The 25736-nt window shown below is 38.3% G+C and overlaps 1 protein-coding gene across 1 annotated transcript in view; it reads right to left on the bottom strand.

The window, feature by feature from the left end:
- Nucleotides 1-25736, bottom strand: part of ANK3 (ankyrin 3) — a 750492-nt gene that overhangs the window by 610090 nt on the left and 114666 nt on the right. The window contains exon 2 of the mRNA XM_018042183.1: nucleotides 12340-12378. Within this exon, the coding sequence (XP_017897672.1) occupies nucleotides 12340-12378 (39 nt within the window). The remainder of the gene's footprint in view (nucleotides 1-12339; nucleotides 12379-25736) is intronic.

The raw sequence follows: 25736 nt of genomic DNA, 5'->3' as shown, positions 1-25736 counted from the left end.
TTCTAAATATTCTTTCTCACTTTATACAACACTTCCTGCTTCCTCAAGTTATGTTGTAGGAGCATCATGCTGGTACTGACTATCTCCAGAGATCAAGTTATTAGTAGATGGCACCGTAATTCAGCTTACTTCTGTCTATAAAGAAGTGCTTGGGAAGATAAAAATATAAATTTATCATTTGAGTATAAGCCAGCAGAAAATACAGTGTTAGCTATTGATGGGCAGCAATACTAAAAGCTAGAAAAGGAACATAAAAAAATAAAAGGTAGTCATTTGGATATTCCCTAGCAGTTCAGTGATGAAGACTCCACATTTTCACTACCAAGGGCCCAGGTTCAGTCCCTGGTCAGGGATGCACAAGATTCACAGTGCAGCTAAAAAGAAAGATAAAAGAGATAATCATTCTTATCATTCTTCAATTTCCTCTTATTTCCTGAATTTAAAAAATGATGCATCTCTTAAATTTTTGATGGTTAAATAAGTACAAAAGCAAACACAAATGTAAGTTGCACTCAGGAACATTTTTCTTTGGAACACTGATAACAGTACAAAACTAAAAATAATTTAGAAGCTTCTGATTAGTCAAAGTAATTGGTCTCAAGAGATGACTTAGAAAAAGTACACATCATCCTTTCTTAAATATGTATTTCTGTAAAAAGTCTTCCCTTGTTGAGTGACTAAAAATATTTACTTTTTCATGAAAAATTATGCCTTGGAGATACTGAATTAAAAGTGAAAAAAGAGTTGTCAATTTTAAATTTGGATACTGGAGAGTATCTAAGAGCTGATTATTTTAAGGTGAAACCTTACTAGGTGTGTACTCATGAACTGTTGACCATTGTTTAGGCATATTAACATCATTTGCAGAAACTGTTGAGTTTACTAATACAGAAAGCAGGTGGGAAAGGCTAGTCTTTAGCAGGGAGCACAGAATTCACAGGAGAGAGAAGAGGAATCTGAGATGGGAAACAGTCAATACACAGCGAGAAGCATTTTCTCCTATGGCTGTAAGCCTTGACCTGTCACATTACTCATTTCAGCTTCCTGCACAATCTCCAAAGCATCACCTACGTCATGATAAATGTGCTGGAATCATCAATAGCTAAGTCTACTAGGGAATGTGACTCTCGACTCCCTGCACTTTGGATCCGGCAGGAAGAACACTTGCACAGAACAGATGTATGGAATACACCCAACAAGCTGTTGTATGTTGAGTTCACTTCTTATTTCATGCAGAGGTGTCGGGGAAATGAGAGAGCTTAAAACCTTTATTTGAAATGGAACAGATACAGAATTGTAAAGGAAATAGTCTTTAGGAGAGGAAAGACTTACTGAATCAGTCTTTCCTCCATATAAATATATCCATTCACTGAAGGTAAGAATTTTACGAAAGCATTACCTTCCAGGTCAAGATACAAAGAACTAATATTTTCTCAGTAGAGCTCTGTGTTAGGGGCCATACTGGGCATCATAGGAGGTCCAGGAGGTAGGTATCACATCCAATTTACAGATGGGTAGTCAGAGCACCAAAAAGTAAAACAAGTGACTTGTCTGGGGGCACTCAGGCAGTGAGAGATGGGACTAAAATTTGAGTCCTCATCAATCAGACTCAAGCTCACCTCCATATCCACACCACACAAATCCTCCCTTTCTATTTAAAAAAATATATTAATAAGAAGGGCCAAATACAAACCAGAATACCTAAATCAATGCAAAAGGCTCCCTATTGAATTCTGGAAACTTTCTGATAAAGAGCAACATATTTACATGGCAGAAGGTTTCAGCATATGTTCTATCTATACCATTTCCAAGTACCTATCAGCACAAATGCTCAGGAATCCTGACAAGGCTGACATCTTAATTGCTGACTCTTCTCAGGAGGTGAAACATGCCTCAGATTATATTCAAAACACAGAGTTGAAATAAATAAGTGAAGTAAATAGGCTTCCCTGGTTGCTCAGCTGGTAACGAATCTGCCTGCAATGTGGAAGACCTGGGTTCGATCCCTGGGTTGGGAAGATCCCCTGGAGAAGGGAAAGGCTTCCCACTCCAGTATTCTTGCCTGAAGAATTCCATGGACTGTATAGTCCATGGGGTCACAAAGAGTTGGACACAACTGAGCGACTTTCACTTCACTTAAATAGCGTTCACCAATATGGCTTTACCAGTTGGGAGCCTAGTGAATATCAAAACTTTGGTGGGAGGGAGGAGGTAGGTTAGAAGCCAGAGAACCAAGGTGAGGAATGACGAGCAAGGCTGTATCTCCCAAACCTGAGAGCAGCTGGAGAGAACAGAGAGAGGGAGGAGTTGTGGGGAGGAGGAACCCGCACCACACAGCCCTAACCCACCAACTTCTCCGAGTGTGGCCAGCCAGGGCCACTACTTGCAACATCATACACAGGAAACGGAACGATTTTCTTGGCCTCCCTATTCAGAATCTAATGTATCAGCAGACAGCATAGCCCTGGAAAGAGTATGATTTGGGTGATCAGATCAGAGCTCTCCTAATTACCAACAGTTTCATCTTGTCATCAATAAATCAAGGGCAATTAAACCAGCCTAACATATTTATGGGAGAATCAAATGTTAATATCATGTAGCACATCATGGCCACCAATACATGTTAGTCCCTTTATTTTTCCTTTACTGCACCATTTGAAGTCATAAAGTATCAACAAATGCTTATCAATGCAAAAGACAAACTACAATCGACTACATCAGGAAGTCATTTTCTCTTTTGTGACACTAAGAATGAATATGTTGGGATATTCATCAAAGAAGGATGGGCTGGGTGTTTGTAGTTAGTAGATGCCAACTATCACACATAGAATGGATGGACAACAAGTGCCTACTGTGTAGCACAGGAAACTATATTCAACATCCTGGGATAAACCATAACGGAAAAGAATTTTTTAAGAAAGAACACATATGTGTCCTACTTTCTTTCCAGCCTGAGACAGAATCATTTTTGAGTTGGGAATTACAGACGGCGCAGTGGATGATATGCGTTACACACTATCATGAAGAAAGGAACCCGTCATTGTAGCTCGGAGTAAACAGTATTTATCACACCAAGGCTCCTCCCCAGGTCCTCCTTCTGGATGAATTAGGAGAATAACTCTTATCAAGAGGCTCAGCAAGAATCTGGAATCATGAAGCTCTTTAGAGCTAGAACTTACATTACTATATACATTATACAAATACACACTGTGTGTGTACAAACAAACATCTCTAAATATACATACATATATTAAATATAGTAATACATATATATATATATACACTGATAATATACACAATATATTGACAGGTAGGTAGATAGATACACAGACTGATAAACATTTATCATAAAGACCATAATGAGATTAACATTCTCAAATCCTGTTCATCTATTTTGATCCAACTTTTAGAATATCACAAATGGATGTGGAGGTGTATGACATGTGGGCCAGGGAAACATCCACAGGAAGACACTTTGATCATTTTGAAATTGCCTTTTAAAGCATCATTTTCTGGATCTATCACCAACTTCTTGCCTGCTGTTTCCTTACTACCCTATTAAAAATGTTAAGTCCTCATAGTTTTCTGGGAATTACCATCACTCTCTTAAAACTGGCTTTGAACGCCATCAATTGAGGAAAACGAAGGAGGATATAGCATCTACATGTCAATAGTGATGATATTTAACATTTAGCAAACACACAAAATGCACCATGGGCTTCCCTTGTGGCTCAGCTGATAAAGAGTCTGCCTGAAATGTGGGAGACCTGGGTTCGATCCGTGGGTTGGGAAGATCCCCTGGAGAAGGGAAAGGGTACCCACCCCAGTAATCCAGCCTGGAGAATTCCATGGACTATACAGTCCATGGGGTCACAAAGCGTTGGACATGACAGCTATTTTCACTGAAATGTACCAAGACCTTTTTTGAGAAGGGTAAGTTTTCATTTTATTTTCATAATAATGCAATACGGTATGGGTCTGTTATTACTCCCCTTCCCTGCTTACGCTTTGGCAACCCACTCCAGTGTTCTTGCCTAGAGAATCCCAGGGACGGGGTAGCCTGGTGGGCTGCCGTTTCTGGGGTCACACAGAGTCGGACACGACTGAAGTGACTTAGCAGCAGCTTACACTCAGCTGCTCAGTCGTGTCTGACGCTTTGTGACCCCCATGGACTGTAGCCCCCCTCCATGGACTGTGGCTCCCCTGTCCATGGGATTATCCCAGCAAGAAGAGTGGAGCGGATTGCCATTGCCTCCTCCAGAGGACCTTCCCAACCCAGGGGTCAAGCCCATGTCACCTGTGTCTCCTGCACTGAGGCTGATTCTTTACCACCGAGTCACCTAAGAAGCCCAATTATTCCCCTTTGGAAATGAGAAAAATTAGGAATATAAGCAGTCAAGTCACTTGTTCACAATTTCTAACTAATAACTGGTCTGCCAGACTTGAACCAGTACATTATTTGGTGCTGTGGAAGAAGGTGCTTTGTGATTAGGAACCAAACCATTACCCAAGCTAGGACCACACGTTTCACCATAAAGATGAGAGCTGTAGGGTAAGAATTCACCTTAGAATTCATGGTACCAATTTGACATATTAGTACTAAACCCACATATTGGATTAATATCCACATATTAATCACATTTCAGATGTGATCATGGATTTAGATGTAATATCCATAAAAAGGTCTGTAACAAAGGGACATTCATGAGAGTTTAAAAAAAAAAAAATGAACTAATAAGCTAGTGTCCAGGTGGCTTAGAATTTACACCAATGCTTTAAAGAGATTAACTATTCAATACTGTCCCATATCATGGTCACAACTGCATCCAATTTGATGTGAAGCACACCAACACGAGATTGACCTCCTTAGCTGAGAATTCAAAGCCCTGAACATGACTGTATCCTTTCAGCCACATTCACTATCCTTTCTTTTAATTTTCAGATCAAAACTATGACCCCAAACTATGACACTTTCTAAAAATTAGCATATTTGAAAACAATTCTACAGTTAGCAGTTACACCATAGTTGGAAAATACAAGCTTATTTACTAAATTTTTAAATTAAACTTAGCAAGTTAAATAGAATACAAAGAGAACAGAAGGCAAAGGAACTCTAGAAAACTACTGGCCACCAAAATAGAGTGAAAGGACTAAGAATATGAATATACAAAAAGCTCATATGAATTGACAAGAAAATTAATACTCTAACTCAATAATACCCAAAGACAAGGATAGAGAATTCAGAAAAGAAATCATTCACTAAAATGAAACAATGTTTATTAAGCACGAAAAAAAAAAAAAGGATGAGGCCTCTTTGTGGAAAGATTGTTTTATAATATTGTATGTTTAGAAATGAAACTTTCATCAACTGCCAAAATCTCGAATCTTGTAACCAATCCAGACTAGTAGTATCACCATCATATGTTAAGTCCTTTTACAAGGCAAATATGACAGCTTCCCCACTGACTTGAGCAAAGCATAATAAACCTGCAGGAAAAAAATAATACAGATATTCCCTGCACCACAAAGGGAAAGTAAATAGACAGCATCAGAAGTCTGGGAGAATATACTGTGATATTAGACATCATTTCTGAAATCTTTAGCAGCTCTGAAGTGGGGTACTGGAAAACTGAGGGTCAACTGAAATACTGGATCTTCTTATGGTGTATAAGGATCCTAGAGAGGACCATTTTGTGAAACCATAAAATTAATAAATTTTGGTTATTGACTCTGATCTGCTATACCAGGATTCTAAACTCTTGGATTCTGAACTTGCATAAGTTACCCGTATGTGATAACTCATTATTAACTAATGCTGCTGCTGCTGCTGCTGCTAAGTCGCTTTAGTCGTGTCCGACTCTGTGCGACCCCAGAGACAGCAGCCCATCAGCCCCGTCCCTGGGATTCTCCAGGCAAGAACACTGGAGTGGGTTGCCATTTCCTTCTCCAGTGCATGAAAGTAAAAAGTGAAAGTGAAGTTGCTCAGCCGTGTCCGACTCTTAGCAACCCCATGGACTGCAGCCTACCAGGCTCCTCCGTCCATGGATTTTCCAGGCAAGAGTACTGGAGTGGGGTGCCATTGCCTTTTCTGTATTAACTAATGACTTGTCATTTATGAGATGATTTCTACTACAGGTAAATTATAAACATTTATAACTATTCTGAATAAGAGATATGATTTTTTAATCTTCCAAATCCCCCCTTTCATTCTCTACATCCCCTCCATCTCTCTCCCTCATTCTTTCTCTCTCCCTCAAACACACACACACATATATATCCCTAACACATTTTTTAAAGGCCCAACAATAGCACTCTCTTTAGAACAGAAATCACAGCAAACATTTCTTTCTCAAATGTCACAAAAAAGTGTTTTGGGACTGAAAACCAATCTTTCCTTCCTACTGATTACACACCTTCAAGAAGGGCCCACTTGAAGGAGCAAAGAGGAGAGACATGTCTGAGCCTTCAGATCAGTCCTGAATTAAGGGAAGTGACAAGCAGGAACAGCCAGAGCGCTTTCACATCTGAACCTCATGTCAATCAGTCTCTCCCTGAAAAGACCTTCAGGGCAGTCGGGCGTCTGCACGGTGGCAGCTCCGATCTGTTCTGAATGTAGGAGGAAGACACACTTTCTCGCAACCACCACCAATCATCCAGATATTTTTAGCCAGCCTCATTGTAGCCCATACCATTAAAGCGGGCATGAGTCAATTCTGACAGTTCTTAGAACTGCGTCCTCAGAATGCATTCTTCACCTGCCACCAGGGAGCATTGTTCCTGATTACTCATACTCCTCAGTTCAGAGACAAAAGAGTCCTATCAGAGAGGCTCAAGCTTTACTCTAGCCTTTCTATTAAGTAAATCCAACGTTCTGACAGCACACCTAGCTATGATGTCAAGTCACATCTACAAGCATCTAAATCAAAGGGCTGTCTAGGCAAGTCTTTGGCAGACAAGATTTAAAAAGTGACCTTGGATTCTTAAATGCTGCCATTTGCTTCACATTCCACAAAAATACATTATCAAAGTAATGGGGGGAAGGAGTAAGAAAGAGTCCAATAACAGACAGAATTAATTGAGTTTCCTTTCATTTTTACTGAGGCATTTTTTTTATCTCAAATTCAGAACTCACCCAGGCCACCCTTTCAATTTATGCACCATGAAACCATATTTCCTCATTCTCTAATCCCACGAAGACTTTGGCATTTTAACTGGGTGAGAAGATTCAATAACAACAAAAAAATGACAAGGATCCTATGTTGCCTCCTGGGGACCCCTGCTGGCTGGCTGAGTGAGCTGAACAGGAGCGCAAGAAAGGAGGGAGCTGGAGTGGATACCAAGTAACGAGGGCCCTCTTCATCTTCAGAGTTCAGGTCTCTGATTCCTGGTATGTTCTCTGAAACTTAGCTGACAGGCCAGTTGGGTTCCAAAGCACCAAGATGGTTGAATTCATCCTAAAACCAAAGGCCAGAAGAGAAATCCGCCAGATCCCAAAAATGTACAGCAGAAGAAATCCTTCACCTTGGGGATACAAGGCATCAACTCTGAGCCTCTTTTTGCCCCAGTCAGTTTTGAGCACTCACCTAACTGAATTCCTGATGCTGTTGGAGCCTCTAGAGAAATCATTTGAGCCTGAAATTCCCAATAGCTGCCTCAGGGCTTAGTTTATACCATCCCTGGTACAAAGTCAGGACTTCAGTAATGGCAACATTTAAACCATGCATAAAAGATTGCTACAGAAGGTTAGCATGATCACACATTCATTTTAGAAGCTGTTTAAAGGGCTAAAGGCTAAATTAAGGAGGTCAGTCTGTGCACAAATACATAAGTATTACGTAGAGCAAGAAACAGAGCAGACCAAGTGGAGCAAGAAAGTTTTCAATTCATTCATGAGTAGCTGTTTCATTTTCATAAAAGACTTAAGATCAACAAAAATATTTCAATCCTGAAACACAACAACACATACTTTTGTTCTTTCGCAGAGTATTGGTAAAATTTATATTTCGCTCATTCTGAAAATGGTATCAATTATTGACATTGCTATCCATCAACAGAGGAATGGATTAAGAAACTGTAGCATATATATATAAAGGAATGAAAATGGGTCACTTGTAGAGACATGGATGGACCTAGTGACGGTCATACAGAGCGAAGTTAGGCACAAAGAGAAAAACAAACACCATATATTAATACACACATGTGGAATCTGAAAAAAAAATGAGTATTAGCAATCTTATTTACAAAGCAGAAATAGAGACATAGATATAGAGAGCAAACATATGGATGTCAAGGCACACGTGGCGATGGGATGAATTGAGAGATTTGGATTGACAGATATACATTACTGATATTGTGTATAAAATAGATAACTAATGAGAACCTACTGTTTAGCACAGAGAACTCTACTCAATGCTCTGCGGTGACCTAAATGGGAAGGAAATCCAAAAGAAAGGGGATATATGTATATATCCTAATATACACCCTCCAGTTCACGTATACTTCAAGTTTTTTCTTAAAGATGAGCCCATTTGAGAAACAGATTGACTTGGAAAAATCTCAATAGACAATATTATCATTATTATGACTAGTTCATGACACCCCAAGATCAGTATTATTCTGCCATTTCACTGAACAACAACAAAACGGCATGAATTAGGAAGATAATTCAAGTGCACTTATATATTCAATTAGCATAATGACATGTATTAAGCAAAATAACTGAAGGTTCTATAGACAAGAATTAGAAGTTATTATTGGGTTTAGCCATACGAATAGCTGGTGTTCTGACATGCCAAAAAGGCAATTTCACACAGTTCAACCTAATAAAATCTATACATATGCGTGCAGAAATTCACCTTAGAATAAACACTAAGCCATGATAATACTGTTTGATATTTACTGAGCTCTTATTACATCACCGAGTTAAATGTTTCATCTCTCAACAAATCTATGATATAGGGACTCTTACTAATATGTTTTCAAATAAGGGAAATGAAACATTCAGTACCTTGTGCAAGAGCCTGGAGCCAAGTAGAGCTGACATTCAAATGCAACTCTGACTTTTGCCTCTGCTTGACAGTGGAGAGAATGATACCTCCCAGACTAAAGACAGAAAGACTAGTGGACGTTATGAGTATGTGGAAAGATCAATGGTGGAAACTGAGAAAGATGGGAAGCTGAGAGGGAAACTGCAGCTTTTATAGGCAGACCTCAGAGACAGTGTGGGTTTGGTTCCAGAGCATAGCAATAAAGCAAACATTACAATGAAGCAAGTCACACCAAGCTTTTGGTTTCTCAGCACAAATAAAAGCTATGTTTATACTACATTCTAGTCTATTAAATGTGTGATATCTTTATGCCTAAAATAAACAATATATATGCCTTCATTTTAAAATACTCCATCGCTAAAAAATGCTCTCCATCATCTGTGCCTTCAGTGAATCAGTAATCTTTTTGCTGGTAGAGGGTCTTACCTTGATGCTGATGGCTGCTGACAGATCAGGGAAGTGGTTGCTAAAGATGACAATTTCTTAAAATAAGACAGCAATGAGGTTTACTGCATCGATGGACTCTTCTTGCTTTAGTTTTTTTTACTGCATTATGTGACATATGGGATCTTCATTCCCCAACCAGAGATCAAACCTGTGCCTTCCCTCTACACTGGAAACATGAAATCTTAACCACTGGACTGCGAGGGAAGTCCCTTATGCACTCTTCCTTTTATGAATGATTTCTCTGTAACAGGCAATACAGTTTGGTAGCATTTTACCCACAGAACCCTCTCAAAATTGGAGTCAGTTCTCCCAAACCCTGCCACTGCTTTATCAACTAAGTCTCTGTAATATTGTAAATCCTTTATTGTCATTTCAACAATCTTTACAGCATCTTCACCAGGAATAGATTCCATCTCAAGAAACCACTTTCTTTGTTCACCCATAAGAAGTAACTCCTTATCCATTCAAGTTTTAGCACAAGGTTGCAGCAATTCAGTCACATCTTCAGACTGAATTTCTAGTTCTCTTGCTATTTCTACTTCATCTACAGTTACTTTCTCTGTTGTAGTTGTAAACACCTCCAAGTCATCCATCAGGGCTGGAATCAACTTACCCAAACTCCCAGTAACACTGATACTTTGGTCTCTTCCTATGAGTCAAGAATGTTCTCAATGGCACCTAGAATGGTGAATCCTTTATAAAAGTGTCTTCAATTTACTTTCCCTAGATCCATCAGAGGAATCACTATCTATGGCATCTATAGCCTTTTAAAATATAGTTTTTAAATAATGAAACTTGAAAGTTAACATTATTCTTTGATTCATGGGCTGCCAAATGGATGTTGTGTTAGCGGACATGAAAACATCATTAATCTCATTGTATCTTCATCAGAGTTTTTGGGTGACCAAGTGCTCTGTCAATGAACAACAGAAATTTAAAAGAAATGGTGTTTTTTTTTTTTCTGTTTGTTTTCTGAGCAGTAGATTTCAACAGTAGGCTTAAAATATTCAGTAAACCATATTGCCAACAGATGTCCTGTCATCCAGGCTTTGCTGTTTCATTTATGGAGCAGAGGCAGACTAGATTTAGTATAATTTTCAAGGCCCCTGTGATTTTTGAAAAGGTAAGTGAGCACTGTTGTCAACTCGAGTCAAAAGGAGCATTAGACCCTAACAAGAGATTCGGCCTGTCCTTTGAAATTTTGAAACCAAGCACTGACTTCTCCTCTCTAGCTATGAAAGTCCTTGGTGGCATCTGCCTTCAATAAAAGGCTGCTTTGTCTACATTAAAAATCGGTTTCTCAGTGCGGCCAACTGCCTTACTCATCTTAGTAAGATCTGGATAATCTGCTGCAGCTTCTAAATCAGCGCTTGCTGCTTCTTCACTTAGTTTTTATGTCATGGTGATGACTTCTTTCCTTAAACTGCATCAGCCAACCCCTGCTAGCTTCAAACTTTTCTTCTGCAGCTTCTTCACCTCTCTCAACCTTCACAAAACTAAAGAGAGTTAGGGCCTTGCTCGAGATCAGGCTTTGGCTGAAGGGAATGTAGTGGCTGCTTTCATCTTCTATTCAGACCACTAACACTTTCTCCAGATCTGCAATAAGGCTGCTTTGCTTTCTTATCATCTGTGTATTCACTGGAGTGGCACTTTTAATTTCCTCCAAGAATTTTTCCTTTACATTCACAACTCAGCCGTTTGGAGCAAGAGGCCTTGTTTTTGGTTATCTCAACTTTCTACACGCCTTCCTCACTAAGCCTCATCATTTCTAGCTTTTGATTTAAAGAGAGATGTCGACTCTTCCTTTCACTTGAACACTTGGAGGTCATTACAAACTTATTAATTAGCCTAATTTCAGTACTGTTGTTCTCAGGCAATAGGAAGGCCCAAGGAAAGGGAGAAATAGTGGGAAAGGCTGGTCAGTGGAACAGTCAACACATACATTTACTAAGTTCAGCATCTTATGCAGGCAAGATTCATGGTGCACCAAAACGATGGCAATAGTAACATGAAAGATCAGTGAACACAGATCACCACAATAAAGTAATGAAAAAGTATGAAATGTAAGAATTACTGAACTGTGACCCAGAGACGCAAAGTGAGCAATCGTTGTTGCAAAAATGACGCCAATAGACTTGCCCAAGGCAGACTTGCCACAAATCTTCAGTTTGTAAACAACCAGAAAACAGAACAAAAACAAAATGCAACATCTGTGAAGCCCAGTAAGGGGAAGTGCAATAAAGTACTGTGTGTGGTACTCATCACTGTCTGGGGAAAAGGTGCCCGCAGAGCCCACTGAGCAGAACATCCCTCTAGGTTTGACATACACATCAGGTTATCACGGTGAGCAAGTCTTTCACTATTAAATCTTCAAATGGCTGTCCTCTCTCCTCATTCTCATTCCAGATATAGGAGCAAATGACTGACCATAGCTGGATTCCCATGCAGGCTTTTAAACAGGAGAGAGAGAATATATTAATGATAAGCCCAGCATTTGGCTTTCACGGCACCATAAATAGAGAAACTGATACTGTATCAGTCTCCAGGGGACATGGTTGCTCTCACATGCCCATAAACTCAGACCTCAAGACTGCAGAGCTGAAGACCAAATGTGGAACACAGTGAACACCTTCAAGGTACCTTCTTAGTCTGAACTCATGTCCAGGTAACCCACTAGGCAAACTATAAAAAGCTTTCAATTTATTCTCTAATTTTTAAAAAGCAATAAACTAGTTAAAAGCAGAATCTCATAAAAAAAATTCATTTGAGTTCATGTTTTCAATTACAACAAAGAAAGCAAACGAAAAATACTGTATCTGTTGAAGTCAGTGTTCATTTTGCTTACCTTTCTAGAGCTCTGCGAATAGTAGGATCCATAGTCACCCTAAAAACAAAGAAACCAACATTTAGCAAATATGAAAGAATTTCATGTATTTATCAGGACAGTAGTTAACAAATACTTATTAATAACAGACTTAAAAACATAGAAAGTGCCTTAAAAGGGGACACAAAGAAAAACAGAGGACATATGATGGATTACAGGAAAGATGTCTGCTGAAAATGCTTAGATAAACTGAGCAATCAAGAAGAGCTCCAAAGTATATGCACCCAATCAATGGCATCAATAACCCAAAAAGAATTTTTAAAGATGAAGTTGGGCAAACTGCACAAAAAAAGTATGACCCTGAATTTAAAATGAATATGCCCATGAGACATAAGTTTGACAGTGATAATAAGATAATGCAAAAAAAAGTTCCTCTATGTGAAAACATTGGCATAGTGGAACATTTTCCCATACCATCTTCCTTCACAGCTATTATGAGGAACCCATTTTCTCTCTCAAACTCTATTACTCCAAATATTGCTTACCAAGAACCGGAATAATAAGGCATGTAAAGGCCAAAGCCTGATTATGCAAAAGATGGCATGGCTCCTATATTATTACAAACTCAAAAGAGAAAACTAAGGATCCACTCTGAATACAGGTACTCCAAAATGAAGGTTACTATTGCCTTTCTGCTTTTACAAAATGCTAACTTTATTCCATCAAGGGAAAAGATCTTAGCTCATTTCCTATTAGGATATGGCAATGTGTAAGGTGAAAATTATTCTAATAAAGATCAAAGGTTATATACATAGAACGCAAAGAAAGAACATTCTGCTTTGGACCTTTAGCTCTAATGACACTTGTAATAGTTAATTCAACCCTATAAAAACTGATATCACAAAGATTAATCTGTCAGCTTTTAAAAATCCACTATCAAATCATAAAGAATCAAATCTGAAATTTTAAGTTCCTATCTGAGGTTCCATTTAAGGAAAATAAAATTAATATTCCTAAAACATTATCCTCAGCCATATTTTTAAATTTAATCTTTACAACTCCTAAAATGTTAGTAACATTTTATAATTATAAGAGCAATATTATATTCATTGTAGAAAACAGGCAAAATGCAGAAAATAAAAACAAATCATGACTACACCATTTAGAAGGAAATTAACATCTTCTGTGGTTCCTTGATGCTCCCTTTCAACATACAAAGTCACACACATGGAATTTAAACAAGATTTAGGATTATACTGCATATACAGTATGTCTTACCTTTTCCCCTTAGCAACGAATCATTTATATATATATATATAATAGTCTTTAAAAACCATCTTGGGGACTTCCCTAGTGGTCCAGTTGTTAAGACTCTGTGCTCCCACACAATACGGTACAGGTTAGATTCCTAGTCAGGAACTAAGATTCCACATGCCACTTGGCTAAAACACACACACACACACACACACACACACACACACACACACACACACACACACAGTCTTAACAGATTGTGCATTTGAATATTCATATTCACAAACTTTGTTCAAATATTTTCTGATATTTATTATTTAAATAATCTTGTTTTTCTTTTTGTCTAGTACGTCTAATACTGCAACAATACCCTTGCATAAAAATCTTGACATTATATTGGCTAATTTTCGCAAGTGAAATTCACAAAAATAGAATTTCTGAAGAAAAGGCATAAACTTTTTCTATAATTTGCACACCCAAAAGATAAAAATCTATAGACTGCCCACCTAAAGGACAATGAGCAGCTGAGTTCCCATTTCTAAAAATGTTCACAGATAAACCCTAACACTTTATAAAAGTTTTATTTAATAGCAGAAATAATATCTGCTTTTAATTTTAGTTATTTCTTCTTATCACTGCTTCTAAATAATTTTTAAAATTTACAGAAGTTCCCCAGTTATTACTTTTGACTATTTTTAACTTAGGAAATTTGCGGTTTTCTTATTGATTTGTAAGAGCTCCTTAGACAATAAAGGTATTAATCATTTGTGTATCACAATTGTATACACATTTTCATTTGCCTTCCCAGCTCATTTTCTGCATTTAGGTTTGACTTATAAAGGTTTTTGATGCACAGAAATTGAAACTTTATGTAACCAATCATATCAATCATTTCTTTGGTGGTTTCTTCCATGGGTTCTATGCTTAGAAAGTTCCCCACTTTCAAAGTTTCAATTTCAATGAAATAACTACTTACATTTCCTTTTACTCGTCCTCCAGCTCTGCTGTCTATCACCTTTTACCCTTGGTTCCTTTTCTTTTTTTTTAATCTGTGTAGAATTTATTGTAGGTATGGCATGAGGCAAGTACTTCTGTGATTTCTGATGACCCCCTCTCTCAGCCCGTTCCCCCAACACCAGAGTAAAAATCACTCATTCCTTCCCAGTTCACTTGTACAAGATTCACTGTGAGAATAGCTGCTTTGAGGTACAATTTGAGCTCTAATGTTCAGGGTAAGTGTTTTTTTACCCTGAATCTTATTTTCCCTTAAAAGTAAAAAGAGAAAACACTATCTATCTTACAGTTTTGTTGTAAGGATTAAGCTAGAAAACTTACAGAAAGCACTTACTTCAGTGTAACACAGCACATGTGCTCAACAAGTCAGTGGATGAACATCAGATTCAGGGCTATTTCTCTTCCTCTGATTTATCCGTCACATCTTAGTCTCACAGTGTAAATTTGAAATAACACATAGCATGTGATAGGAGAAGTATCTCCAACCTCCTTTTCTACATTTTCTTGCCTATCCTCACCTGTTTTTTCCTCTACGTAGGCCCAACCCACTTCTCATTTCAGTTACTCTTAGGATGCTCTTTTCCTCCCATAATCCATTCTCACACACTCTCTCTCTTTTTGTTTCTTTTTTTTTTCTCTCTCTCTTTTTGATATGCCGTACCATGACACAAAGAACAAAACTTTCCAAAAAATGTTTGAAAGTCATGATGAGCACAAATATCCTTGTTTAACTGATTAACATGTTAAAATTCTAGCTGTTGTCCAGTCACTCAGTCGTGTCAAACTCTTTGTGACTCCATAGACAGCAGCAAAGGAAGCCAGGCTTCTCTGTCCTTCACCATCTCCCAGAGCTTGCTCAAACTCATATCCACTGAGCTGGTGATGCCATCCAACCATCTCATCCTCAGCTGTCCCCTTCTCCTCTTGCCTTCAATCTTTCCCAGCATCAGAGTTTTTTCCAATGAGATGGCTCTTCACGTCAGGTGGCCAAAGTGTTGGAGCTTCTTCAGCTTCAGCATCAGTCCTTCCAATGAATATTCAGGACTGATTTTCTTTAGGATTGACTGGTTTGATCTCCTTGCTGTCCAAGAGACTCTCAGGAGTCTTCTCCAGTACCGCAGTTCAAAAGCATCAACCTTTTTAATAACAAAAGCACTCAGCCTTTGTTATTAAAATTCTAGGCACTCAGCCTTTTTAATTAAAATTATAGGGTCTCATATGATGAGTTGGATGTTGGCAATGGAATTAAAATAGGTAGTTCTTATGATACTGAAGAAGCATCCTCCTATTCTTTTGAGGCTGAATATTTTTGTTTTCATCCCACAGAGAAAATTGAATTTTAAAGAGGTAACATGAGTTGCCCAAAGTCATAGTTGGGCTTGAATGCATACCCAAGTTTTCTGGTTTCAATACCTTTTCATTTTCCATTGCAACCATCCTATGACTCCATTAAGCAGTCAGTCTGCAACTCAGCAATATCTTCTGTCCCAAACTTAGACATATAAGTTCATTTAGACCTTATGAAACAGCCTCTTAAAAAAGTAATGCAATATATGATAGCTCATTTCTTAGCTGATATGGTACATATACAAAATGGAATTTTACTCAGCCATTAAAAGGAACAAAACTGGGTCATCTGTAGAGATGCTGATGGACCTAAAGACTGTCATAAAGAGTGAAGTAAGTCAGAAAGAGAAAACAAATATTATATATTAATGCATATATGTGGAATCTAGAAAAGTGGTACAGATGAACCCATTTGCAGAGCAGGAATAGAGACATAGACGTCGAGAACAGAGGTGTAGACACTGTTGGGGGATGAACTGGGAGATTAGAGTGACATTTATACACTGCCATACGTAAAACAGTCAGTCGGAACCTGCTGTATAGTGCAGGGAGCTCAGCTCAGTGCTCTGTGCTGACCTACATGGGTGGGATGGTGGGGCAGGTCCAAGAGGGAGGGGATATATGTATACATAAAGCTGATTCCAATCACTTCATGGCAAATAAATGGGGAAACAATGGAAACAGTGACAGATTATTTTCTTGGGCTCCAAAATCAGTGTAGATGGTGACTGCAGCCGTGAAATTAAGACACTTGCTCCTTGGAAGGAAAGCTATGACAAACCAAGACTGTATTAAAGAGCAGAAACATTACTTTGCCAACAAAGGTTCGCATAATCAAAGCTATGGTTTTTCCGGTAGCCATATATGGATGTGAGAGTTGGACTATAAAGAAAGCTGAGCACCAAAGAATCGATGCTTTTGAACTGTGGTGTTAGAGAAGACTCTTGAAAGTCTCTTGGACTGCAAGAAGATCCAACCAGTCTGTCCTAAAGGATATCAGTCCTAATATTCATTGAAAGGACTGATGCTGAAGCTCCAATATTTTGGCCACCTAATGCAAAGAGCTGACTTATCTGAAAAGACCCTGATGTTGGGAAAGATTGAAGGCAGGAGGAGAAGGGGACGACAGAGGACAAGATTGTTGGATGGCATCACTGACTCAATGGACATGAGTTTGAGCAAGTTCCGGGAGATGACGAAGGAGAGAGAACCCTGGCCTGCTGCGGTCCATGGGGTAGCAAAGAGTCAGATGTGACTATGTGACTCAACAACAACAGATTCACTTCACTGAAGCTGTAAAGCAATACTGTAAACGATGTTAAAAAAAAAAAGAAAGAAAAAAACATAGTTCAGAAAAAAAACGCAGGGTTGGGAGAAGATGAAAAAAGATTGGGAAAATGTTGATACCTGTAGAATCCAGGAAATGAACACATGGGGGTTATTTATACTTGTATATTTGAAAATATCTTCAAAAATTGGGCTTCCCTAGTGGTTCAGATGGTAAAGGGTCTGCCTGCAATACAGCAGAAATCTCTGGATCAGGATGATCTTCTGGAGAAGGGCAGGCAAGCCACTCCAGTATTCTTGCCTGGAGAATCCGATGAACAGGGGAGCCTGTCAAGAAACAGTTCATGGGGTTGCAAACAGTCGGACACGACTAAGCAATAACACTTTCACTATCACCTTCAAAAAAGATTTGTTTCCAAACATGTAGATCATTTTATTATTTGAAGAAATATTTCAAGACTCACTGATTTTGTATTGGAAAGAGAATTTAGTAGGAGATACAGAGACATGGCTGAGAAGTCTTCCTGACCATCAGTTCAACAGAGAGAACAAAGAACTTCCATAACTTTCGTCCACTGAGAGCAAAAACACTGGAAGTGAAAAAGGACAGGACTTTAAAGCAAAATAGAAACTCTTGTAAAAAGAGAGTTGGGAGTTAGCAGAGGAGATGGAAATGGTGATTAAAAAAGGGGGATAGAAGGAACACAGAGTAGAATAGCCTTTCTTTTCCCTTTGTACACCCATTATGGTTGAAAGTGCCCAATAGACTAAAAGCTAAATTTGAATAAGATTCGGCTCATATGCTTTCCTTCTCATAGCTACCACCCAAGTTCTGATCCAAGTTCTTCCCTTCCCTTTGACTCACTGCATTTTGGAAAGATAAGTTTTCCTTCTATTGGCTTGATCCCAAATAAATACATATCTTTTTGTGCTGCTCTAGGATAATTTAACTAGCAATTATTAAAAAATTGCTATTGACAAACTGGATAAAAGAAAGTTGCAGCTTTTAAAAACTTCAAATAAATTTGACTCTTGTGCTTTCTAGAAGGTAATTATCCAAACCATACTCTTTCTCTGGGTAGTTCTGCCCCCTCCTGGGAGAGCTCCTTCATCAGCCATACTCCTTCCTTCTCCCTAACAGGAACCCTAGATGCTGCTCTTCTCAAACCTGTCTCTATTCTAAAACATATTACTGCTACCATCTGATCCCTTTTCCTCCCAGAGGAAGCCTGAGAATCTTGTTAAGACATCATCTGAATGACAAATAGCCAAGACATGGAAGCAACCTAAACATCCTGACAGAGAAATGGATAAAGAAGACGTGACACACATATACAATGAAATATTACTCAGTCATAAGAAATAATGAAATAATGCCAATCGCAGCTACATGGATGGACCTAGAGACTATCATACTAAGTGAAGGAAGTCAGAAAGAGAAAGACAAATACCGTAAGATGTCACTTAGATGTGGAATTTAAAATATAACACAAATGAACTTTACGAAACAGAAAAACACTCACAGGCTTAGCAGATTTGTGGTTACCGGGGAAAAGGGTGGGGAGAAAGGATATAGATGGGGAATTTGGGATTGACATGCACACACTGCTATATTTAAAATAGATAACCACATGTGCATGTATGCACTTCCACTTACCACATCACTCTGCTTGACTCCCCAAATTGTATCTAATTATTTTATATTGTTAGGTTAATCATGTTCCCATTATGGCTTGCAATTGTAACTATCTTTTATTTTTTGTCTGGCTAGTGATTATGAAAGCTGATAGATATCTCTCACTGTTGTGATTATGTAACTATTACTCATTTAATACCATTGTATGGGCTTCCCTCATAGCTCAGTCAGTAAAGAATCTGCCTGCAGTGCAGGAGACCCCGGTTCGATTCCTGAGTTGGGAAGATGCCCTGGAGAAGGAAATGGCAGTCCACTCCAGTGTTCTTGCCTGGAAAATCCCATGGAGCCTAGCAGGCTACAGTCATGCGGTCGCAAGAGTCGGACGTGGCTTAGCGACTAAACCACCACCACCACCAATACCACTGAATCATGATTGGTCAATAGAAAAATAATAGAATTCTATCTCATCAAAACTACCATTTAATTGAAAACCCTGTAATCACTTTTTAAAATCAAGATGCGTATCAAAATTATCTTGGAACTTTTTAAAAAATACAAATGTCCAGGTAGTGCTTTTTTTTTTTTTTTGCCAGAGCTCCAGATATGTTTCTAATGAGCAGCCTTGTTTAAAAAACTGGGCTATGTGAGGATCTTTTACTTTATCTAGTTTGTTTAACTTTTTCAATTTCATATTCAGTGCTCCCATTTCTGGAGAGGGAAATGGCAACACACTCCAGTATTCTTGCCTAGAGAATCCTGTGGACAGAGAAGCCTGGTGGGCTGCTGTCCATGGGGTCGCACAGAGTCGGACACGACTGAAGTGACTTAGCAACAGCAGCAGCTCTCATTTCATTTAGTTTATGTTTTCCAATTTCTCCATCTCTCCTTTGCTTTTTGATGTTCTTTCTCAAGCCTTAATCAAGCATGGTAGAAAAGTTTTGTATACATATATATACAGAGAAGCCTGGTGGGCTGCAGTCTATGGAGTCGCAAAGAGTTGGACACAACTGAGTGACTGAACAACAAAATATACTTTAGAAAACTTACGAATTTTTGCCCAGATAAAAAATGTTTGACATTTTGATTCCATTTGTTTGACTTAGTATAAATAAAATGCTAGATTTCTAATTTAAAAAGTAGATATGCAAAAAATAACAACTTTACTGTACAGAACGAGGAACTATAGTGAATATCTTATAATAACCTACAATGGAAAATAATTTCAAAAATAATACATGTGTATATGTATAACTGAATCACACACACAAAAAATTCTTTTTGAAATTTAGAAATGTTTATCTTTTTGACAGTTTTCTTAAATGTCCTGTGGACATCTAAGAACAACATATGAGATACAAAATTTTAAATATATGTGTGTAGTATATAAGATTAATATAAATATAAATCTATTATATTTAAATTATTAATGACATCATTCAAGATGCTCCTAATTTTTTCTGCAATTGATAAAATATCCTCATAGAAACGTTAATATGTCTCACTATGATTATATATTGTGTCCTTTTCCCTTATATTTCTTCTGATTTTTGCTTTATGTGTCTCTATTTCTTTGTTGTTAGGTGTCTAATGGTCTATGATGTCTATATTCTTTGTGAATTGTACTTTTTATCATTAAAAACATTCATCTTCGTTTCATTTAAAAAGAAATGAATTTAATCTAAAAATGGCATAAAAAATAAAATAGATAATCAACAAGGATCTACTGTAAAAAAAATTAAAATTTTAAAAAAGGTTTGACAAAACACATCCACACATGTCTTTTTCAGCTTTACATCAGGGCCTCCTCCTCTCTATTAACCCAACCCCCAACCCAAGTTCCTCTTTCTCTGTTCTCATTCTGCCATATAGGTCAAACCATATGCTATGAGGGAAAGTGTTATGTTTAAATAGAATTAGAATAAATTAAAAAGAATTAATTATAATTAAATTTAATAAAATGTAAATAGAAAATATCCCTCTGCTATTCTCTTCTCATAGCCCAAACCATGTTTCCACAGTTCTACAGAGAAACAAAGATGCTTAATTCTTCATCTTTGTCTTGACATTAATAAAAATGAGAAGCACAATTATGTGTCCAGGGATTCCGCATTACATATATATATATTTAACTTTTTAAACCTGCATGTTTTTTTCTAGTTACTTTTTAAATTGAAATATAGTTGCTTTACAATGTTGTGTTAGTTTCAGCTGTCAGTTACATACATATATTTTTTCAAAAATGCTCTTCCTGTATGGGTTATTATAAAACATTGAGTATAGTTTCCTGTACTGCAGTAGGTCCTTGTTGTTTATCTATTTTATATATAGTCGTGTGCGTGTAATATGTTACTCCCAACTTCCTAATGTATCTCTCCCTCCCACCTTGTGGTATAGCGGTGAGCATAGCTGCCTCTCACAGTTTATATTGAGCCCATAAAAAAAAATCCTGTGAGAAAGGAAGATAGACACTATCACTGTTGTTTTATAAGAGGAAAGTGATGACAAAGAAATAAGTGAAATAACCAGAGCTGAGTTTGGGTAAACTCTGGGAGTTGGTGATGGACAGGGAGGCCTGGCGGGCTGCGATTCATGGGGTCGCAAAGAGTCAGACATGACAGTGACTGAACTGAACTGAATACGATTAATGAGTGGCTGTAATAGAACTGGAACTTGGGACTTCTGTTGTTGAATCCAAAATCATTCCTGTTTCCTGAAACTGACCTTCAGTCTGTAGAACCACGATTACTGAACTTTTACAATTACTCTTAGAAGCATCATGGTTCATTTTTCAGCAATTACTCTCCAGCAGTGCTATTCTGAAGTCCGTGATAATTGCTTTGAGACTGTCCTACACCATTCTCGTTTCTTCCTTGACTGAGTAATCTCTTAAGGTAACAAGCAGGAAAATAAAGGTCAAATCACGCCTGAGTTTACAAAAGCAGGATTCTGTGAACGTGTGCTCAGCCGTGTCTGACTGCAATCCCATGGGCTATAGCCAGCCAGGGTCCTCTATTCATGGGATTTCCCAGGCAAGAATACTGGAGTGGGTTGCCATTTCCTACTCAAAGGGATCTCTCCCACCCAGGGATCGAACTCCAGTCTCCTGAGTCTCTTGCCTTTGCAGGCAGATTCTTTACCACTGCGCCACCTGGGAAGCCCCAAAAGAAGAATTGGAGGTTATTACATAGGTATAAACATTAGGTAAAAAAAAAAAAAAGATTCAATATCAATTACAATAACTATGTATAATTTTATGAATGGTTTCTTTTAAATAAGGACCCTATTTCCAAGGAGATCTTGAATTTGAGATTTTTCCATATCTGATATATTCCTTATGTATATGTTAGTCAATGTCTGTAATAATAAATATTTATTCCATTCATGATTCAATATGAATATCCATCTTTATAGTTAGAAATCAAGTTTAGTTATATTTTATCATCAATATAAAATAATAAATTAGTTCTCATATAGTGCTTACTATGTGCCAGGTACTGTTCTAAAGGGTTCACAACTATTACCTCATTTGATCCTCCTTTTATATACATGGAAATTGAGACACAGAGAGAGTGAGTAACTTGCCCAAACTTTTACAGTAAATAATTGACAGTAAATAAATAAGCTTAGATTTGAACTCAAGTGCTATAGCACCATCAGAAGTTCAGTCACAGTTGTGTCCAAATCTCTGAAACTCCATGGACTCAGCACACCAGGCTTCCCTGTATCACCAACTCCCAGAGCTTGCTCAAACTCATGTCCATTGAACATCTCATCCTCTGTTGTCCCCTTCTCCTCCTGCCTTCAATCTTTCCCAGCATCAGGGTCTTTTCAAATGAGTCCATTCTTCACATCAGATGGGCAAAGTATTGGAGGTTCAGCTTCAGCATCAGTCCTTCCAATGAATACTCAGGACTGATTTCCCTTAGGATGGACTGGCTGGATCTCCTTGTTGTCCAAGGGACTCTCAAGAGTCTTCTCCAACACCACAGTTCTAAGCATCAATTCTTTGGCACTCAGCTTTCTTTATAGTCCAACTCTCACATCCATACATGACTACAGGAAAAACCACGGCTTTGACTAGATGGACCTATGCTGTCTAGGTTGGTCACAGCTTTTCTTCCAAGGAGCAAGTGTCTTTTAATTACATAGCTGCAGTCACCATCTGCAGTGATTTTTGGAGCCCGAAAATATAAAGTCTGTCACTGTTTCCATCATTTCCCCATCTATTTGCCATGACGTGATGGGACCGGATGCCATCATCTTAGTGTTTCGAATGTTGAGTTTTAATTCAGCTTTTTCACTCTCCTCTTTGGCTTTCATCAAGAGGCTCTTCAGCTCCTCTTCACTTTCTGCCATAAGGGTGGTGTCATCTGCATATCTGAGGTTATTGATATTTCTCCTAGCAACCTTGATTCCAGCTTGTGCTTCATCCAGTCCGGCAAGTCACATGATGTACTCTGCATATAAGTTAAATAAGCTGACAATATACGGCCTTCTCATACTCCTTTTCCAATTTAGCTCCATAGTCCACAGAATTTCAATACTCTGTAGTTTCCAAAAGATTTTCACTTGCTACCAAGAATTAAGCATGAATTCAAAAAATTTTAATAAGAAAAGAAACTGGTACTTTCTTCAATAAAAATAAATGAAACAATAACTAGCCTTCTGGGGCTGTTATTTTATTTATTTTTATTGGAGAAAGTAACAATTTCTTTTTTAAAAAAATAAAGCAACATTAAAAAATAAATAAATAAAACAACAGCTAGCCTTCTGTAGCTGGGGCTTCCCTGGTAGCCTAGCTGGTAAAGAATCCACCTGCAATGCAGGAGACCCCAGTTTGATTCCCTGGTTGGGAAGATCCACTGGAGGAGAGATAAGCTATCCACTCCAGTATTCTTGGGCTTCCCAGGTGGCTCAGCTGGTAAAGAATCCGCCTGTAATTCGGGAGACCTGGGTTTGATCCCTGGGTTGGGAAGATCCCTTGGAGGAGGGAACGGCTACCCACTCCTGTATTATGGCCTAGAGAATTCCATGGTCTGTATACTCCATGGGGTTGCAAAGAGCTGCACACGACTGAGTGACTTTCACTCACTCATTCAGCCTTCTAGAGCTAGTGGCTATTTAATATATGTCCAACACAAAACATGATTAACTCTTTAAATAATATGAGGTGCTAATTATTACTGTTTCCACTTTATAGATGAAGATTCTGAAACCTAAATTGCCCAGTTACACAGCTTATTGGTAGTGAAGGTGACATTCAAACCCAATTCTGACATCAGGGCCTTCCTCTTAACTATTCTACTAACCTGCCCTCAATCTACTCTATTGAAATAACACTGTTTAAATGAGAGAAAAGCAATTTGGGTGAATATTTCCCCACTGCAACTGTGCAAATAAACACAATGTAATGTGTTCACTTACATCCACAAATGCACCTGCCCAGTATGTTCAAGCAGAGTGTCTCCTGGAATGAAACTCTCTGAAGACCTTTTGAGGAGACAGTGGTTGAAACAGTATAAAGAAATGTTATTTCCCTCACTCATTTAGATAATTAAAATTCTAGATTGTTTAGTCATGAATTTGACATTTTATTTATCTTTCCTTCGAGAAATAAGCCTGTCATGAAGTTTGGAAAACACAGATCTCCAAATACATCATTTCAAATATACTTGAGTAAATAAACTGAGATGCTGAACATTCATAATATCCTTGCCTCAGAGAGCAGTGAAACAATTTGTCACTGACAAACCACCATTCCAGCACATTCAGGAGTCAGGTGATTTGTTGGAGGTTTGAGAAGCTTAATGTCAATGCACTTGTCGATAAAAGTTGTTGAGCTCAGACCAACTAATGTTTTTGGAATGAACTACCAGAAAATTCCAAGTGGCACAATTATTGTTCGCAACTTGCAGCTAGTTAAAAAACATTTCTAATGTCACCTATTTCTTTGTTTCCAAGATGATATTCAAGCAATATAATAAGTAATATAACAAAGATAAACATGGTTGCTATGAACAGGTAATAGATTTGATCCATTCATTCAGCTAATACTGTAGGGGCCACCTGTGTGAATTTTAGCACAGGCAAGAGCTGCTGTTTGATCTCTTGGTAAGAATAACAGTGAAAGATCAAAGTCACCATAGAAAAAGGTGGGAAGGTTTACTCAGCCGAGTGGCAATCCATTACACAGTGGTGCAAAGTTCAGGATCAACGGTGGAAAGTGAAAGTCTATCAATCTTGTCCGACTCTTTGGAACCCCATGGACTATACCGTCCATGGAATTCTCCAGGCCAGAATACTGCAGTGGGTAGTCTTTCTCTTCTCCAGGGGATTTTCCCAACCCATGGATAAAACCCAAGTCTCCTGCATTGCAGGCAGATTCTCTACCAGCTGAACCACCAGGGAAGGTTTAAAGAGTCAGACCTAAAACCCAGCCTCAGTTTTCACATCTATAATCTAATGACAATTAGGCTGCTCCCCAAGGGTCGGGAAGATTAAAACAAGGTAATGGTAGTAGAGTGTTTATTGTTGTTATTTAGATGCTAAGTCATGTCTGATTTGCGACCCCATGAACTGTAGCCCGCCAGGCTCCTCTGTCCATGTGATTTCCCAGGCAAGAATACTGGAGTGGGTTGCCATTTCCTCCCTCAGGGGATCTTTCTGACCCAGGGATCAAATCCGTGTCACCTTCATTGGCAGGTGGATTCCCTACCACTGAGCCACCAGGGCAGCCCCTAGACTGCTTTTTAGCACACAGTAGAAATGCTCAACTAACATCTGCTGATGTTATCCGTTTAGCTCTCCCATTTCACATGTGTGATAAGGAAATTAATGAGCTGGAAGTTAACTAAACCAACAGAAAATGTGCCTTAGAGTT

Source organism: Capra hircus, chromosome 28 (genome assembly GCF_001704415.2).
Source record: "Capra hircus breed San Clemente chromosome 28, ASM170441v1, whole genome shotgun sequence".
NCBI classification, from domain to species: Eukaryota; Metazoa; Chordata; class Mammalia; order Artiodactyla; family Bovidae; genus Capra; species Capra hircus.
The sequence above is the reverse complement of the archived record's forward strand: the minus strand, read 5'-3'. Positions and strand labels throughout refer to the sequence as shown.